Source organism: Pinus tabuliformis, chromosome 8 (genome assembly GCF_031772625.1).
Source record: "Pinus tabuliformis cultivar Carrire ecotype Pingquan chromosome 8, CPIR1, whole genome shotgun sequence".
In the NCBI taxonomy this organism is placed as follows: Eukaryota; Viridiplantae; Streptophyta; class Pinopsida; order Pinales; family Pinaceae; genus Pinus; species Pinus tabuliformis.
This window is the reverse complement of record NC_142294.1, coordinates 1,085,469,072-1,085,488,430: the sequence shown is the minus strand read 5'-3', so window position 1 is coordinate 1,085,488,430 and position 19,359 is coordinate 1,085,469,072. Positions and strand designations below refer to the sequence as shown.

General features: G+C 40.5%; 1 protein-coding gene across 1 annotated transcript; it reads right to left on the bottom strand.

The window, feature by feature from the left end:
- Positions 1-497: 497 nt before the first annotated feature.
- LOC149239120 (GDSL esterase/lipase At1g74460-like) lies at positions 498-8,386 on the bottom strand. Its single transcript, XM_089367071.1, has 6 exons — positions 8,122-8,386; positions 7,905-8,010; positions 1,536-1,560; positions 1,208-1,447; positions 871-1,120; positions 498-762 (listed from the first exon to the last, which is right to left on the bottom strand). Exons 1-6 carry the CDS (start codon positions 8,384-8,386, stop codon positions 512-514), a joined length of 1,137 nt encoding a protein of 378 aa, XP_089223197.1. The 3' UTR covers positions 498-511.
- Positions 8,387-19,359: the final 10,973 nt, after the last annotated feature.

Genomic DNA, 19,359 nt, shown 5'->3' with positions numbered 1-19,359 from the left:
TTTTGTTTTATGTTTTTTTTTTTATAATCCACATTTGTTTCCACTTGAATTTTTATCCAACGTATGATTTGTCCCAGGTTTCCATCGTCAATTTCTGGTTAATTGTAATGTGCTAGTGTTGCAGTGATCGCGTGCGGCCTTCATGGGTTTCTAACTACGTATTCTGTTGCTTGTCTTTTTAGTATAAGCTAATGTTAATGCATAGTGCATTATTTGGTGGGCTCAAGGTTCGAGAGATGGTATTGCAGCTATTGCAAAGTATACTTATTAATGGCAATTACTCTACAATCTGCATATGCGGAGTTTAAAATTGAGATAATCCAACTAATCCACCGTTACCGTTACTTCCATGCGGAAAATGTCACAAAATACTTTTAAATTTATAATTAGAAGTAGAAAGGTTGAATGCCACTCGCTATTGCTGCTGCAGAATTACAAACATAGAAGGCAGTTAGCTTTTCCGCTGGCATAGCTACTCTGAAGAATGGAGAGGGAGACAAATGTACTAATTTCAAGATGATGGAGATGGAGATGGCGATGGAAGTGGAGATGGCGCAGGTGAATTAGTAGGATTCCCAGGATTAAGTTTAAGGGAAGAAATAAGACTCTGCGCGATGACTAAATTGGCAGCATCACTAGGATGGTATTCATCCCAAAACAAATATTTGGTTCTGTCTGGACACAGCTTTGCAGCAGCCACGCAACTTAATGTGGGTCGATATCTTCCAAAACTGCAGCAAGGAGTATCGGCATTTTCGAACCCTGCAGACGTAAATTCTCGTTGATAAAAACCCAGATCACCAATTCAAAATAAACCTATGAAACATACTGTAATTTGATGATAAAGTAATAAATGTATTGAATCCTTACCATAAGCTTGGGGATTTTCTATAAGGTGGGTGAAGAAAGTGTAACCATCGGCAAAGAGAAAGCGAGCTCCTGGCAATTTTGAATTTAGATCTGCTATGAGGCTTCCGGTGGCAGCATTAAACTTGACGGCATACTCGTTGAGATTCTGTTGGCAACTACCATCTGTTGTCATTACCCGCTGCAGTGGAATGCAGCCCAGAGGTCCCAATCCTGTGGAGAGCAACCTGCGTACGCCTAGTTGATGTAGCGTCTGCGCCATTTTACATATAAAAGATTATTAACAATAGGTCCAGCCCTGATGATAATGGTCTCAAATTTAAGGTTCGGGAATACTCACCGTGAGTTGTTGGCGCAATGTAGAGATAAGATAGTCTAAGAAATCATCGGGAGCATATTGCCAGGAATCAGCCTCTACAGGCAGCAAATAGTTGTTGATGTAATCGTTGCTTCCGATAGACATTAAATAGATGGATTCATTAAAGAACTTCTCCGCTTTGTCATGCCCGATTTTTTTGGCAATGGTAATCTTAGTTCCTTGAAACATCTCTATTTGCCTCCACAGACACAGTCGTTGAATCTACGCAGCCATACAGTCAATAGGTGAGAAAATGAAATTAACCAAAGAAAGAAAACCAGAGGAGCGAGCATTGTTGAGTAGTTATTACAAAAAGATATCCTGTTTCGTTAAGATATTGGGAATTTTTGATGGGGAAAATACCAAAAACCAAATAAACAAACACATAGAGACAATGCTCTGTTTCTTTTGCTCCAAGATCTTTTGTGCACACAGAAGACTTAAAAGAAATTTCACTGAGAGACAGAGTATTTCACCACCATTAAAGCATTCTATTCATTAAAACCTGATGCAAAGATTTACCACTGTAAAATCCCTTTTTATATTCACTGGTGTGAAAAACAACTTACTGCTGTAATAAAAAGATTTACATAAGTTTACTGCTGTGAAAAGAAATTTACACAGAGTTACAAAAATCGCTCCACCATTTCCTTTCTGCACTGCTGTGCAAAACCACACATGGTTTTTGCTATTCCAAAAATTACATCACCTGGTTCTTCTCATTTTACACACTGCTGTGTGATTTTCTTTTACTGCTCCGTCATTCTTTTTCACTGCTGTGAAGAATAATTTTTTGTTCCTCCCGTGTGCAATACATAACATTTTTTTTAAAAGTCAAAACAAAAAACATTAAACTTATTACATACGATTTCCTATTTAATACATGCCGTATATAAATATATATAAAAACATATATTATAACATGCCCATGCTCATATTAAAATAGCCTCACCAAAATCTTGTACCAATCATTAAATTCTTTTACCTACGGCGGTCAACCATAAACCTTTTACTCCACGCAAAACATTGAATTGATGTGGGTTCGTATGCAGCTCCAGGTGATCAACGGCGGAGAACACGGGAGCAAATCCAACGGTGGAGAACAATATCGGAAGACCAACAAGTGCTGAAAGTTAACCTCCGAGATTCTTACGTTGCGTTACGTCAGGGGTCAACCACGCGTCAGCTCCATATTTTCTCGGAGCTCCTTCCCGGATTATTCCTTCGTCGGCAAATAGCTCCGAGAAAATCCGGTGAACGGTTTCTGGCTTGGTTCACGGTTTTTCTTGGTCTGCGTTGAAATTAGATTTCAACACTCCCCTTTAATTTCAACAGCTGGGCATTCAGTCATACCCAGACACTTTCTCAAAAATTCAAAGCTCTTCTGATCCAGCGGCTTTGTCAAGATGTCCGCAACCTGTTCTTGAGTCCTGCAATGTTCCAAGACAATTTCTCCATTGTTCACCAATTCTCTGATGTAGTGAAACCTTGTATCAATGTGTTTCGTTCTCTTATGAAACACTGAATTCTTTGACAATGCAATAGCTGAGCTATTGTCACAAAAAATCACTGTCGCTTCTGCCTGCTCTTGGCCTAAGCTTCTCAACATTCTTCTCATCCACACTGCCTGACAAGCTGCTGCTGTCGCTGCCACATATTCAGCCTCTGCTGTAGACAATGCTACAATGGACTGCTTCTTAGAAGCCCATGAAATGGCTCCTGAACCCATATGAAAAACATAACCGGAAGTGCTCTTCCGATCATCTACACTTCCAGCCCAATCGCTATCTGTGTATCCAACCAAATCTGAATGTTCTGAGGCATGATATAAAATTCCAAACATTTTGGTGCCTTTGACATACCTCAAAATTCTCTTTGCTGCCTGCCAATGTGCCTCCTTCGGCCTCTCCATGAACCTGGAAATTAAACTAACAGCATACATTAAATCAGGCCTAGTTGCTGTTAAATACATAAGGCTGCCCACAATACTTTTATACAAGCTAGGATCAAAATCCTTGCTGCTGTCCTCTCTGCTGAGTTTTAATCCCATTACTGTGGGAGTGATGGTTGCCTTGCATTCTTCCATCTTAAATCTGCTCAAAATTTGATTTACATATCTTGCTTGAGATATAAAAATTCCTTTTTCATTTTGATCTACTTCTATGCCTAAGAAGTATCTCAAGAAACCCATGTCAGTCATTTCAAATTCATCCTTCATGACTGATTTAAAATTCTTAATGAGCTGATCATCATTACCTGTGAAAATAACATCATCAACATATAAGACCACAATCAAAATCTTACCATCCTTTTCTTTGATGTAGACTGTGGGTTCTCCTTCACATTTGTCAAATTCATTATCCAATAGATATGAATCTATCCTGCTGTACCATGCTCTTGGCGCTTGCTTCAGCCCATAAAGAGCTTTCTTCAATTTGCACACTTTGTGCTCTTCACCTTTCTTCTCATAGCCGAGAGGCTGTTCCACATAAACCTCTTCCATTAACACTCCATTTAGGAATGCTGATTTCACATCCATTTGGTAGACTTTCCATTTGTTTTGTGCTGCCATGGACAACACTGCTCTCACGGTTTCCATTCTTGCAACCGGGGCGAAAGTCTCCTCATAATCTCTCCCATACTGCTGCTTGTAGCCTTTGACAACCAGCCTTGCCTTGTGCCTTTCAATCTTGCCTTCAGCATTGCTTTTGGTCTTGTAGACCCATTTCACACCAATGACTTCTTTGCCTTTTGGTAACTCAACCAAATCCCATGTTTTGTTTCTCTCTATGGCATTCATCTCCTCATCCATAGCTTCTATCCATTTCTTATCTTTAATAGCTTCTTCAAAATGAATAGGATCATCAACATGACAATACAAGGCAAATAAGGAATTCATTCCTTCTTCATAAATTTCACTTAGATTTCTAAACTTCTTACCTCGTTCACTTGGTGTGCAAGTGCTTGAAGATGCACTTGAATTTCCTCCTTGTGGTGTGCTTGGAGAAGCACTCTCATTGATCCTCAATGGTGTACCTTGCTGTCCTTGTGTTGGCGCTGTTGTTTGGGGATTCATTTCAGCCACCTCCTCTTCATCTTCATCATGAGACAAACAGTTCTTGACATTGACTGTTTTCTCTATGCTTCCATCCCAAGCTTCCTCTTCTATGAATTGAACATCCCTGCTGACAAAGAACTTCTTGGTAGATGGAATGTACAGCCTGTAGGCTTTGGATTCATCACTGTATCCAATGAAGATGCATTTCTCCCCTTTGCTGTCCAACTTCCTCCTTAGCTGATCTGGAATGTGTGCATAGGCCACACATCCAAAAACTCTCATGTGGGTGACTCCTTGCTTTCTCCCACTCCATGCCTCTTCTGGCACTTTGTTCATGACTGCTTTTGTAGGACACCTGTTCAATATATAAACTGCACAATGTACAGCTTCAGCCCAATACTCATTTGGCAAATGCTTTGCCTTCAACATACTCCTCGCCATATCCATGATGGTCCTGTTCTTCCTTTCAGCAACTCCATTTTGCTGTGGGGTGTACCGAGTTGTAAACTGTTTATGAATTCCATTTTCTCTACAAAATCTTAGGAATTCCTTGGAGATATATTCACCTCCTCTATCAGTTCTCAAAACTTTAATGTGCAGCCCGCTTTGGTTTTCAACAAATGCTTTGAAGTTTTGGAATTTCTCAAACACTTCACTTTTGTTCTTGAGGAAATATATCCAAGTCTTTCTTGTAAAATCATCAATGAATGTCAAGAAATATAGGCTGCCTGCTAATGATGGAGCTTGCATTGGTCCACACAAATCTGAGTGGATAATCTCTAAGGGTGTCTTTGCCCTTATGCTCTTCCCTGATGGAAAACTCTCTCTATGTTGTTTTCCCAAAATGCAGCCTTCACAAAGGCTGTCCGGTTTCTCTATCAATGGTAATCCTCTTACCATTCCTTTTCTGCTCAATAAGTTTAGACCTCCAAAATTGAGATGCCCAAATCTCAAGTGCCATAACCAATTCTCATCCTTTGGCACGCTCTGGAAGGCCTCTTGGGTGACTGCTGCCATTTCCCTTTTATTCTTCATGTCAGTCCTGATCCGGAGAGGGAACATCCTGTTCCTTGTCATCTTCACTTCAGCAATGCATCTTTTGCTGGGTGGTATATCCATGATGGTGCACACATTATTTTTAAAGAAAACATTGTACCCCTTATGGACAAGCTGTCCAATACTCAAGAGATTACATCTCATTCCGGGGACATAGTATACATCTGCTATGGTTTTCCTTTCTCCTTGCTTTGAAAGTATTTTTATTTCTCCTTTTCCCATAACAGACACTTTACTATCAGTTCCTAATGTGACTTCTGATTTCACATTTTTATCTAGGGCAGAAAAGAAGGCTATGTTTCCGGTCATATGGTTGCTGCAACCTGAGTCTAAAAACCATATGTCCTCACTATGTGTTTCAGCCATGTTACAAGCTAACAGGACATTTTCTTGACTGCTGTTTTCTCTTGTAACATTTGCATTTTGTTTGTTGTTCATATCATGTTGTTTCTTTCTACAATCACTAGCATAATGTCCATACTTTTTGCAATAATAGCATTGAACATTAGATTTATCATACCTTTGTCCTTGAGCATGAAACTGTTCTCTTTGTTGGCTGCTGCCTTGACCTTGGTTCTGATTTGGATTGCTGCCTCTTCCTTGTGCATTTGCTGGGCTGTTCCTTCCACCTCTGTTCTGGCTTCTGCCTCTTCCTCTCTTGTTTCCTCTGCCTTGACCTCTTCCTCTTCCAAAGGACATCTGGGTCTTGAAGGCTTGCTCAAGAGATGAGTTTTCATTCCTACTCAACCTCTGCTCATGTGTTATCAGTGATGCATGTAGCTCATCAACTGAATAACTTGAGAGATCCTTTGTCTCTTCGATGGTGGTGACTATGGCATCAAACCTTGAGGGTAAGACCCTCAATATTTTCTCCACAATTCTTCTGTCTTCAATGGTTTCTCCATGAGTTCTCATTGGTGTGATTACACCAATCACATGAGTGAAGAATGAGTCAATGTTATCTGACTCCTTCATGTTCAAGTTCTCAAAATCCTTTCTCAGCAATTGTAGTTTTGCTGTCTTCACTCTATCCATGCCTTGATAGGCTGTCTTAAGGGTTTGCCATGCTTCATTGGCTGTCTTAGCTGCTGCTAACCTTGGAAACATACTCTGGTCTACTGCTAGATACAACAACACACGGGCTTTTGAGTCCTTCTTCCTATTGTTCTTCAGCAGATCCTTCTCTCCTTGAGTTAATGCATTGAACTCAGTTTCATCTGCTGGTTCTTCAAAGCCTTCTTCAACTATTTCCCATAAATCTTGGGAAGCAAGCAGGGTTGTCATAGTTATTGACCAGTAGTCATAGTTCTTCCCATTAAACTGTGGGAGTTGGGTGTTAAACAAACCCATACCAGTGCTTGTGCTGGCCATTCCTTGTATTCTGATCTATGCCTCTAAATCCTTGACTATGTGTTTAAAACAAAACACTGCTTCTTCAGCAACACAAAAAAAACTTTTTGGAATACCTGAATCTTTTGTTGACTGTCTTCTGTCTGCCTGAGAAGTTTTGCTGCAGCAACAACCTTTTCCCTTCAGCTTCTTTAACTCCTTTAAAGAGCCTAAAACTGCTCTGATACCACTATTGGGAATTTTTGATGGGGAAAATACCAAAAACCAAATAAACAAACACACAGAGACAATGCTCTGTTTCTTTTGCTCCAAGATCTTTTGTGCACACAGAAGACTTAAAAGAAATTTCACTGAGAGACAGAGTATTTCACCACCATTAAAGCATTCTATTCATTAAAACCTGATGCAAAGATTTACCACTGTAAAATCCCTTTTTATATTCACTGGTGTGAAAAACAACTTACTGCTGTAATAAAAAGATTTACATAAGTTTACTGCTGTGAAAAGAAATTTACACAGAGTTACAAAAATCGCTCCACCATTTCCTTTCTGCACTGCTGTGCAAAACCACACATGGTTTTTGCTATTCCAAAAATTACATCACCTGGTTCTTCTCATTTTACACACTGCTGTGTGATTTTCTTTTACTGCTCCGTCATTCTTTTTCACTGCTGTGAAGAATAATTTTTTGTTCCTCCCGTGTGCAATACATAACATTTTTTTTAAAAGTCAAAACAAAAAACATTAAACTTATTACATACGATTTCCTATTTAATACATGCCGTATATAAATATATATAAAAACATATATTATAACATGCCCATGCTCATATTAAAAGAGCCTCACCAAAATCTTGTACCAATCATTAAATTCTTTTACCTACGGCGGTCAACCATAAACCTTTTACTCCACGCAAAACATTGAATTGATGTGGGTTCGTATGCAGCTCCAGGTGATCAACGGCGGAGAACACGGGAGCAAATCCAACGGTGGAGAACAATATCGGAAGACCAACAAGTGCTGAAAGTTAACCTCCGAGATTCTTACGTTGCGTTACGTCAGGGGTCAACCACGCGTCAGCTCCATATTTTCTCGGAGCTCCTTCCCAGATTATTCCTTCGTCGGCAAATAGCTCCGAGAAAATCCGGTGAACGGTTTCTGGCTTGGTTCACGGTTTTTCTTGGTCTGCGTTGAAATTAGATTTCAACATAAGAATCCCTCCGCCACCCGAAGCATAGTTGACACCCTGTTTCAACACGGTGTTGTGATCAGTGGATGGATCCAGGATCGGCGCCGGGATTGGCAAACCAGTTTTCTCAGCTGCAATATTAGCAACACCCAATCAAATCAATACCTCGAAAATGCCCAATATACAAATAAATATTCACAAGGTGAAACAAGTTGAATTGTGAAAGGGGAAGTAAGAAATACCAACTATATCACAAATGGTTCGGCCATTGGTGTATCTTCCTGTGGGCAATCCGTTACCAAAGTCAATTCCATACCATGGATAATTGGACTTCGCGAGACTCCGCGACAGGTGATTGTTGTTTCCAACATCTGACAAAGAGTCCCCGAAAATAAAGGATACAGGCTTTATCTCTCTTTCTGCAGCGCCTGTCACAGCGTTTAACGCCATCACTATCGTGATTGCCATGAAACATGTACTCAGTGCCTCAATCACAAGCCTCTCCATTTTACCTTCAAGCACAAAATGCTCTGCTGCAATTGTTGCTTTGTTCGAACTAGATCTCGCGCTCCCCGCTATTTATAGTGGGAGGTAATCATTTTAGTATTGCTATCCGATATATAGAGTGAAGAGAAAATATGGCAAGTAATGGAAGAAAAGTGGAGGAAACGTTGGCATCAATAACCGTTACGGTAGAATTGGTGGATACACCCGATTGTTGAACAACGATTCCTCCAATTAACAACTCCGAAATTCTATCTCTAGAATTAGTAGTTAGACGAGCTGTATGGGTTTCGTGGACTGTGGTTTTTTTGAAATGGCATGTTCATGGATACTAACACTCCAGCTCTTTCCGTATCAGTCACCACTCATGCAATGAGGCCATGGATCTTAGAATATTCACAATTGCCCTAATAGTTTAGGGTGAATGAGGTCACGAGTCAAGTTTTAAAAACAAATTTATTTTGGTGAAACAAAAATCTCCTGGTTGGCCAACGAATTAGATATTCGTCCGAAAAGTTTTGAAACATGAGAAATGGCATATACATGGAGATATTTCGATATTAAATTCAATAATTATTATTAAATTTATAACTTACGTAATTAATTCCCTAAGACCCTAATTTATAAATTGGTTTTTTCCATCGTCTTTGTTAGTCTATTTAATCAGTTATTTATGATATACTTACGTAATTAATTCCATAAGACCCTAATTTATAAATTGGTTTTTTCCATTGTGTTTGTTTGTTTATTTAATAAGTTATTTATGATATAATTGTTGAGAGACTCGGTTATGCATATTTAATTAAGTTTAAATCCTTTTGTTTTTGTCTGTGAGAAAGAGGCGTATATATTTGTTTTTTAATGTAAATTTGTAATTTTTTAAGATGAGGCTCACTCAAATTGTCTGTTACCAAATTTCAGTTTTTATTTATTTATTTTTATTTTCATTTTCATTTGTTTCAATTTTTTCCTATTTCATCATTTTTATTTATGAGTACTATTTTACATAAATAAAATATGTATATACATTTGTTTTATAAATTCAAACAAGATTTATTAACAATGTACCTTTCATAGTTTGTTATTGATCTGAATTTAAATAGGAACAAAAAAAAATACAGATATAATGATCTGAAAATGGAAGTACTTGAAATTGTGTGCAAGGTATCCATTTCCATTAAATTAAAATGTGCAAACTGTACTCCATGTCTTGCTGATTAAACAAACTGTTTTTTATAGTTGTTTATGAGTTTTTGTGTGTAGGAAAGTTAATATAATTTGCTGTTTACATATTAAATCAGAAATGTTTAGCAAGATAACTTCAGCATAACATGACACAGATGTTTGATGAGCAGTTCACCCCTCCTGTAGAAATTTTGAATAATTTAACACATATTCAATGGAGATTATCCTGATCATGTACTATTGCGGAATACATACACAATACATAAGCTCCTCTACGTTGATCATCAATATAGCAGCATCATTAACAATAAAACATCAAGAGCATTCACACATCAACACAGTATGTAACCCGGGGAAAGCATCTCGCTAAAAACCCCACACTATCTGTATATTAATGATTGAGACCATGTAACATTACAAAGTACAATGCTTATCACAAGCAATCCAGTACCAGCTCCACTTGTTATACACAATACAGCTAAGATATGATCTCCAAATCTATTCCACTGCTTTCCTGCCTCCATTGCTCAATACCTGCTCAAGAATGAATGAGAATGGTCTACCAAACTCGTATTTCACCTCCAAAGAATCACTCACAAGGTGTAAGACGTGAGCAGAAGCTACAAACTGGGCAAATACATGAGCAAACTCATTGGCATACTCAATCCTTTGATTGTGCAAGATCTGATGGACAACTATAGTCACAACTGATAGCAATCTGATTCTCTAACACCTGTCCCTGCTGAACTGAACATGCACTGACATGCAACTGAGTTAACTGATGTATTCTATAGTTGTATTATGAGTTAATAATTAGTTTAACAACTCATCGTTAGTCTATCTGCAGTTAGACTAACTACAACTAGTTTAACCAAGTCAAACTGAACACAACTCCATCAACTCCACAATCAACTCCACCAAACTCAACTGATTGAGTTCTAACTGAAGTCATGCATGCAACAACTCAACTGACTCATAAGAAAAGCGTACTTCCTTCTGACAGCTGCATGGGCCACATCTGTAGCTCAAACTGAAGTGCTCCAAGAGAATAAGATCAAGTTTATAGTCCAAATATTATTATGAGACAATAATATTTGACTTTTCTATTTTTGACAGCCAATCTAAAAATAGACTTTGATCACCCACACTTTGGTCACCCACACTTTGGTCACGCACATTGTGATCACTCACACTGTGGTCACCCACACTGTGATCATCCACACTGTAATAAAAAATAGAACTTGCGCCATAATTTGCCTGCGGGCCCACTTAGTGAAGGCGACTCTTTTCACTAAGCTCCATCATCTTGTTGCGATCTCAACACTCCCTCTCGACAAGATATGGATTATCAGCAACCCCTATCCTGCCTCGGTGGTACTCGAATTTGCTCCTGGTGAGAGCCTTCGTCAGAATATCAACATCCTCATCCTCCGTTGGAATGTATGAAAGCAACATGATCCTCTGCTACACACAATCTCTGATATGATGGTACCTGATGTCAATATGCTTAGATCTATCATGAAATACAGGATTAGCTGAGAGTTTAATGCAACTCTGGTTATCACAGTAAATCACAGTAGGATCCAAATGAGAACCGAACAAACCAACCAGGATCTTCCTCATCCATATAGCCTCGCATGCAGCCAAACTTGCTGCCATATACTCGGCCTCCGCTGAACTGAGTGCCACGGATCTCTGCTTCCTGCTGTACCAAGAAACTGTTGTCGATCCAAAACTAAAGACCCCTCCTGATGTGCTCTTTCTATCTGTTGGGCTCCCTGCCCAATCTGCATCTGTGAAGCCACATAGCTTCACCTCATCCTCCTGTCTGTACCACAAACCATATCCCGATGTGCCTCTCAAGTAGCGCAATACATGCTTGCCCACCTTCCAGAAGAGCTTGGTAGGCTTAACCATAGCTTGTGAAAGCTGGTTAACTGCATAGCATATATCAGGTCGTGTATTGACCAAATACATCAGCGACCCTACCAACTCTCGATAAACAGTGGCATCCACTTCTTCTCCCGAAGTGGCATCCTCCTTCCTCCAACCTCCAGGAAGAGGAGTATCAACAGGCTTGCAGCCATGCATGTTGAACTTCTCGAGTATCTCCCGAGCATACTTGCCTTGAGAAACAAACAGTCCACCACTGCGCTGCCATATTTCCAATCCTAGGAAATAGTGAAGGAGGCCCAAGTCCTTCATCTCAAACTCTGTAGCAAGATCCTTCTTGCATGACAGTATCAACAGCTCATCACCCGTTAGAATCAAATCATCAACATACAGTATAATGATAAGCAACTTACCCTCCACCACAATCTGGTATAGGTTAGGATCCGCCTCACTCTTGGAGAATCCAAGTCCTGTGAAATAGTTGTCTATCCGTGTGTACCAAGCACGTGGTGCTTGCTTCAACCGATACAACGCTCTCTTGAACCTGCACACACGTGACTCATTGTTGAAGACCTCAAAGCCTTCGGGCTGCTCAATGTACACCTCCTCCTCAATGACTCCATTGAGGAACGCAGTCTTCACATCCATCTGATGAATGTGCCATCCCATCTGCGCTGAGAGAGCAAGAATCGTCCGTATGGAAGAATACCTTGCGACAGGTGCAAAGGTCTCCTCATAATCGATCCCCTCTATCTGTGAAAAGCCTCAGGCAACAAATCTTGCCTTGTTCTTCTCCACACTCCCGTCAGCTGCCTGCTTGACCTTGTAGATCCATCTCGAACCCACCACTGATTTCCCTTCCGGTCTAGGAACAATCTCCCATGCACTGTTTCTGACAATAGAATCATATTCTTCCACCATGGCGTCTACCCATGTGGGATCCTCCACAACTTCCTCGAAAGAGGATGGCTTAGTCACAACAAACTTGCTCATCAGAGCCATGAATCCAGTGTACCGATCAAGTGACTGTCTCTGCCTGCGTTGGGTTGTAAGTGGTCCTACAACTTTCTCTGCATCTTGAGCCAGTCGCTCAGCTTCTGTCAAGCGCTTTCGCCCTCTGATGGTTGGCGCTGCATGAGTGGTCTCTTCCACTCCATGAACCTCGTCCTGTGGCTGATCCACGTCCTGAAGCTCATCCTTAGGAACTAATAGCTCCTCATCTGCATGCAAGTGTAGCTCCCTCTCAAGCGAACACTTCATGGCTTTCTCCTCCTGAAATTTTATATCCCGTTGCACAACAGTTTCACCAATGTCTACCAAATACACACGATAGTTGTGGGGCATATCAGTGTACCCCACAAATATCCCAACCTTTGCGGTCAGCTCCAACTTCTTCCTAGCATCCTTAGTCACATGCATGTAAATGTTAGCACCAAAAATCCTCAAATGAGAAAGATCAGGCTTCTTACCAGAATAAGTCTCCTCAGGTGTACTCATGCCAAGTATCCTATGAGGACAACGGTTCTGCACATAAACTGTTATATTGCAAGCTTCTGCCCACAAGTGAAGGGGTAGGCCCTGATCATGCAACATTGCCCGTGCAGCACCCACAATCATTCTTTTCTTCCGCTCAACTACCCCGTTCTGTTGTGGGTTATGGGGAGCTATGAGCTCTCTACGAATCCCTTCTGCCTTGCAGAAATCCTTGAACTCGTCTGAGATGTATTCACCACCATTATCGCTCCTAAGAGCCTTCACCTTCTTCCCCGACTCCTTCTCGACCAGTGCTTTGAATTCACAGAAATTTGAATATGTCTCACTCTTCTTCTGCATGAAGAAGATCCAACACTTACGAGAGAAATCATCAACAAAAATCACATAATACCTTTGTTTTGCTTTCGAGGCAACTGAGAAAGGTCCACACACGTCTGTGTGAATTCTCTCAAGGATCGTCGTGGCGCGACTATCCTTCTCGTGAAAGGTGGCTTTCACAAACTTCCCCAAAGTACACCCCTTGCACTGATCTGACTGCGCAAGTGTGCCTTTAGGAAGCCCTGTAGTGATCTGTTGCAGTATCTTCAAGGCTCCATGGTGAAGGTGACCCAATGTCCTGTGCCACAACTTGCCATCATCCCGGCTCACCAATCCTTCTGCCTTGCCCACCATTGTTGTGCATCCATATACATGCAACTGATAAAGGTTCCACACTCGAACCCCTATCTTCCGGGTCTCATCAGTTGTCTTGCTGCGCATGAAAGCCTTTCCCTCACTGAAAACAACATCATACCCCTTGTCTTCTAACATCGCCACTGAGATGAGATTCTTCGTCAATCCTCGAACATGCATGACTTCCTTCAATACGAAGGGTTTACCAGACTCCCTCTCAAAGGAAATGGTACTGATACCGGTCGCACTGTATCTACCATCATCGCCCATCTCGATGTGCACTCCAAGATCTTTGTCCTCCAGATCAGAGAACAAATCTCTATCTCCCGTCATGTGAAAAGACACACCACTGTCCAAGAACCACACTGATCCCATCACACTTGAAACCAAGCATGCGATCAATGAAAAATCAAGCTCAAACTGTGAGGCTAGAGCCTCTCCTGCTGAAGATCCAGCAGCCTGCTTGTTCTTCTTCTTCTGCGGACAATTAATGGCATAGTGTCCGTGCTGGTGACAGTGAAAACACTTCACCTTGGACATATCCTGCTTCTTGCCTTTCACACCAGACTGAGAAGCTTTCTTGCTCTTCCCTTTCTTTGCTTTGGCAACCAAAGCACAATTCTCTTCATCAGCTCCCTTTGACGAAGATCCGTCCTTGGTACTCCGCCTGATCTCCTTCTGCACAAGATCTGACCATAGTCTTTCCCATCCTGGAAATTTCTCTCGACCATTGACAGAGTCCTGATAGGAATGCCAACTCTTCGGAAGACCAAGGAGAGCCAAGCTCACCAAATCCTCATCATCGACAGTAACCCCCACACTTCCCAGCTCATCTTGACATTGAGTGAACTTTGTGAGATACTTGGGAATACTGTCACCCTTCTCGCATTTGATGTTTCTAAGTTTATCTTTGAGCGCCAGCTAACTCTGATCGCTCTTGCTTTGGAATAATTCTGTTAATTATTTCCACATCAAATATGGAGTAGCCTTTCCATGGAGGCTGGACACAATGTGATCCTTCAAGCCCTCCAACAGAATGCTTCGACATTTTGCGGTCTTCTTTTGCCAAACTTCCGCCTCAGTAGCATCAGTAGGCTTTGGGATATCCGTATCTATGAACTCCTTCAGCTCGTTATCATCCAATACTGCCTCCATCATGTCCTTCCATGCAATATAGTTTGATCTGCCCTCAAGAGCATACTCCAATCGCAATCTCTTGAAAGACATTGCTGCGTTGTCACCATGAAAACACTGCTACAAATTCGAATTCCACCAGCAACCAACTCAACCGCCTCGGATCTAAGATTCGTGAGAATACAATATTTCTCGTACAGAGATTGACTGTATGGGCATTCACCGGATATCTCACCTTCCAAAGGAAGGATGAATCCAGAGGCTACCTGGCCCGATTACAGACTCTGCCTGAAGAAATAGAATGTGAACACTTCCTGAATAGTAGATCTGATGATCAACAGCTCTGATAACATGTAGAAATTTTGAATAACTTAACACATATTCAATGGATATTATCTTGATCATGTACTATTGCGGAATACATACACAATACATAAGCTCCTCTACGTTGATCATCAATATAGCAGCATCAATAACAATAAAACATCAAGAGCATTCACATATTAACACAGTATGTAACCCGGGGAAAGCATCTCGCTAAAAACCCCACACTATCTGTAAATTAATGATTGAGACCATGTAACATTACAAAGTACAATGCTTATCACAAGCAATCTAGTACCAGCTCCACCTGTTACACACAATACAGCTAAGATCTAATCTCCAAATCTATTCCACTGCTTGCCTGCCTCCACTGCTCAATACCTGCTCAAGAATGAATGAGAATGGTCTACCAAACTCGTATTTCACCTCCAAAGAATCACTCACAAGGTGTAAGACGTGAGCAGAAGCTACAAACTGGGAAAATACATGAACAAACTCATTGGCATACTCAATCCTTTGATTGTGCAAGATCTGATGCACAACTATAGTCACAACTAATAGCAATCTGATTCTCTAACACCTGTCCCTGCTAAACTGAACATGCACTGACATGCAACTGAGTTAATTGATGTATTCTATAGTTGTATTATGAGTTAATAATTAGTTTAACAACTCATCATTAGTCTATCTGCAGTTAGACTAACTACAACTAGTTTAACCAAGTCAAACTGAACACAACTCCATCAACTCCACAATCAACTCCACCAAACTCAACTGGCTGAGTTCTAACTGAAGTCATGCATGCAACAACTCAACTGACTCATAAGAAAAGCGTACTTCCTTCTCACAGCTGCATGGGCCACATCTGTAGCTCAAACTGAAGTTCTCCAAGAGAATAAGATCAAGTTTATAGTCAAAATATTATTATGAGACAATAATATTTGACTTTTCTATTTTTGACAGCGAGTCTAAAAATATACTTCGATCACCCACACTTTGGTCACCCACACTTTGGTCACCCACATTGTGATCACTCACACTGTGTCACCCACACTGTGATCATCCACACTGTGATCAAAAATAGAACTTGCGCCATGTTGAGATTTTCTGTTTGGAGTAAAATAGGCAAAAAATCTCTGTAGATGACAACAATAGAAATTCAGTTCCTAGATTAGCTCCAGGTTGTTGGGAGATGATTAATGCCTCCTATATTTGATGTGAGTGAGTTAATGAGGTTGTTAGATTCTCTTTGCTATATAACAGGCAACCATTCGGATTGTTTGCCAAGAGGGTGAGAGTTTTGTGAGGGTTTCATTTTGTAATCTCATGTTTGATTATTAAATTGCCGATGCCTATGTTGTGTGGATGTAGCCCAGATTGGTCGGGTGAACCACGTTAAATTCTTTTGTCTTATGTGCTTGACATATCAGCTGTATATTTTTGTTTAATTTCTGCTGTGCATCTGATCTCCAACAAGTGGTATCAGAGCATGTTGGAGGTGCTGTTGGTTGCTGTGCGTGGCGTCCTGGAGTCTGCGAGCTGGACGTGCTGAGATTACCTGCATGTGGATTGCTGTGCGTGGTGGACTGCTGTCCAACTGCGTGTGAATTGCCGAGTCTGCTGGTGGATTGCCGAGTCTGATAACGCAGCGCCGGTTCAAGACAATTATGATCAAACCTGGTAACGAGCTTTAAATATGACTGTGCTGGAGCGCTGATATAACATTTGGTTGCCGGAGCGCTGATATACCTGCGCTGGAGGTAAAGTAACCTGTGTATGACGTGCTGGAGCGTTTACATGCTGTATGTTTTTTGACTGCTGGTGCGTGGAGAGTCTGTGTATTACCTAATTGCTGGAGCCGTGACATTGGTTGGTGCGTATTGCTGTTATAACTATGTCATGGGTTAGTGCGTATTGTTATGTCATGGTTGGTGCATATTGCTATGGTTGGTGCGTATTGCTGGTGCTATTATAACTGTGTCATGGGTGGTGATATTTAAATCATATAACATATATATGTTCAAAAACGTTGCTGCGTGGAGCTTGTGGAAGTTTTAAAGGGCAGTTTTTTTTTTTTTTTTTTTTTTAATTATATAACATATATATGTTAAAAAAAAGGTTGAAACGCATATGTTATACACCATGTTACAAACCATATGTTACACATATGTTACAAACCATGTTAACGTAATGGAAAGTGTAAACATATGTTAAATGGTGGATTAATATTAAAGTGGGTGAACGCATATGGTGGAGTAGTTTTTTGGTGGAGCGGATCAATCCTTCCATTGGTGATTCGAACTTTTTTTTTATGGTGTGCGGTGAGATATATATTTGTTATAAATTGTAGAATTGGTACATTGTGATTCACACAGCAGAATATTGTTTTTGTTTTATTTAAAGGCAAAGACAGAAAGGCATAGGCAGTTGGTTTTGCTAATTGCTGGTATTGAAACATTGGTTTGTTTTTTTGGAGATTATTGTTTTTTGATTGATACAAATGGCGAAAACTCAAAGTGCCCGATTCGAAATCGAGAAATTTAATGGCAAAAATAATTTCGAGATCTGGAAGGTAAAGATGCATGATCTGCTGGTACAGCAGGGCGTTGCAAAGGCATTGTTGGGCAGGTCCAAACTGCCTTCCCCCGTGACAGATGATGAGTGGAATGAATTGGATGGAAGAGCCTTGAGCGGAATTCGGTTGTGTTTGGCTGATGATGTTTTATTTAACATCGTGTCAGAGAAGACTGCAGTTGGTTTGTGGAAGAAGTTGGAGAAGCTGTATATGAAGAAATCCTTGACAAATCGGATTCTCCTGAAATGGCAGCTTTACGGTTTGCGGATGAAAGAAGGTACCTCGATTACTGATCACCTGAATGTTTTTAATACCTTACTGGTGCAATTAGATAGTCTAGATGTGAAATTTGATTCAGAGGATAAGGCAATAACTCTATTGTGTTCATTGCCCGAATCCTGGGATCACTTTGTTACTTCCATAAGCTTTAGTACAGCAGACATTCTTGAGTTTGACGATGTTGTTGGAGCCTTGTTGTCTGAGGAGACGAGGAAGAGGTCGAATGCAGACACCTATACGTCAGAGGTAATGATGGCCAGAGGTCGCTCAAGAGAGAGACACTCTGGGGGAAAGCATAGCGACTCTCGTTCAAAGTCCAAAGGAAAGAAGACAAAGGTGAAGTGCTGGCATTGTGGCAAGGCTGGACATCTGAAAAAGGATTGCTGGAAACGAAAGCAAGCTGCTAAAGAAGGCTCTTCGACAGAAAAGAAGGAAGCCAACACCACAGATACAGGTTCAGTATCTGGTTCAGGTATGAGTGATGAGGTATTGTCTGTTAATGTTTCAAAACATGATCAACATTGGTTGTTAGATTCCGGGGCATCTAACCACATGTTTATTCATAAAGATTGGTTTAAGACATATAGATCAGTTGATGATGGAGTGGTGTACATGGGTAATGATGTCACTTGCAGTATTGTTGGAATAGGAAGTATACAACTGCAAATGTTAGATGGCACAACCAAATTGTTAACTGATGTGAGACATGTACCAGATCTAAGAAAAAATCTAATTTCATTAGGAGCACTGGATACGAATGGATATAAAACTGTAATTCAAGGTGGAGTTATGAAAATCTATAAAGGTATTTTACTAGTGATGAAGGCTAAGAAGGTAGGAAATCTTTTTCAATTAGAAGGTAGAACTGGGTCAGATCATGTGTCGGTGTCTGAACAGGACAGTAATTCCATTCGCCTATGGCATCAAAGGTTGGGCCATATGAGCGAACGAGGGTTGAAAATTTTGGCTGATCGCAAGTTACTTCCTAATCTAAGATCTGGAAAGTTAGATTTCTGTAAACATTGCTTGTTTGGAAAACAAAGTAAACAAAAATTTAAAACAGGCAAACATACTAGTAAAGGGATACTTGATTATATCCATTTAGATGTTTGGGGTCCAGCCCCTACAGCGTCATACGGTGGCTCGTCATATTTTGTATCGTTTATTGATGACTTTTCTAGAAAAGTGTGGGTCTACATGTTGAAAAGGAAGTCTGATGTTTTTACAATTTTCAAGCAGTTTAGAGCATTTGTAGAAAACAACACTGGTAGAACTATAAAATGTTTAAGAACTGACAATGGTGGTGAGTTTACTTCCAAGGAGTTTGACAGCTATTGCAAGGATGCAGGGATCGAGAGACATAAGACCACGGTTTATACTCCTCAGCAGAATGGAGTTGCTGAACGCATGAACATGACTC

Coding starts and splice junctions, on each gene's coding strand:
- LOC149239120 (XM_089367071.1), bottom strand. CDS start 8,386: ATGGAGAGGCTTGTGATTGAGGCACTGAGTACATGTTTCATGGCAATC. Junction 8,011..8,121: donor AACCATTTGTGATATAGTTG/GTATTTCTTACT, acceptor CTAATATTGCAG/CTGAGAAAACTGGTTTGCCA. Junction 1,561..7,904: donor GCTTCGGGTGGCGGAGGGAT/TCTTATGTTGAA, acceptor AAATTCCCAATA/TCTTAACGAAACAGGATATC.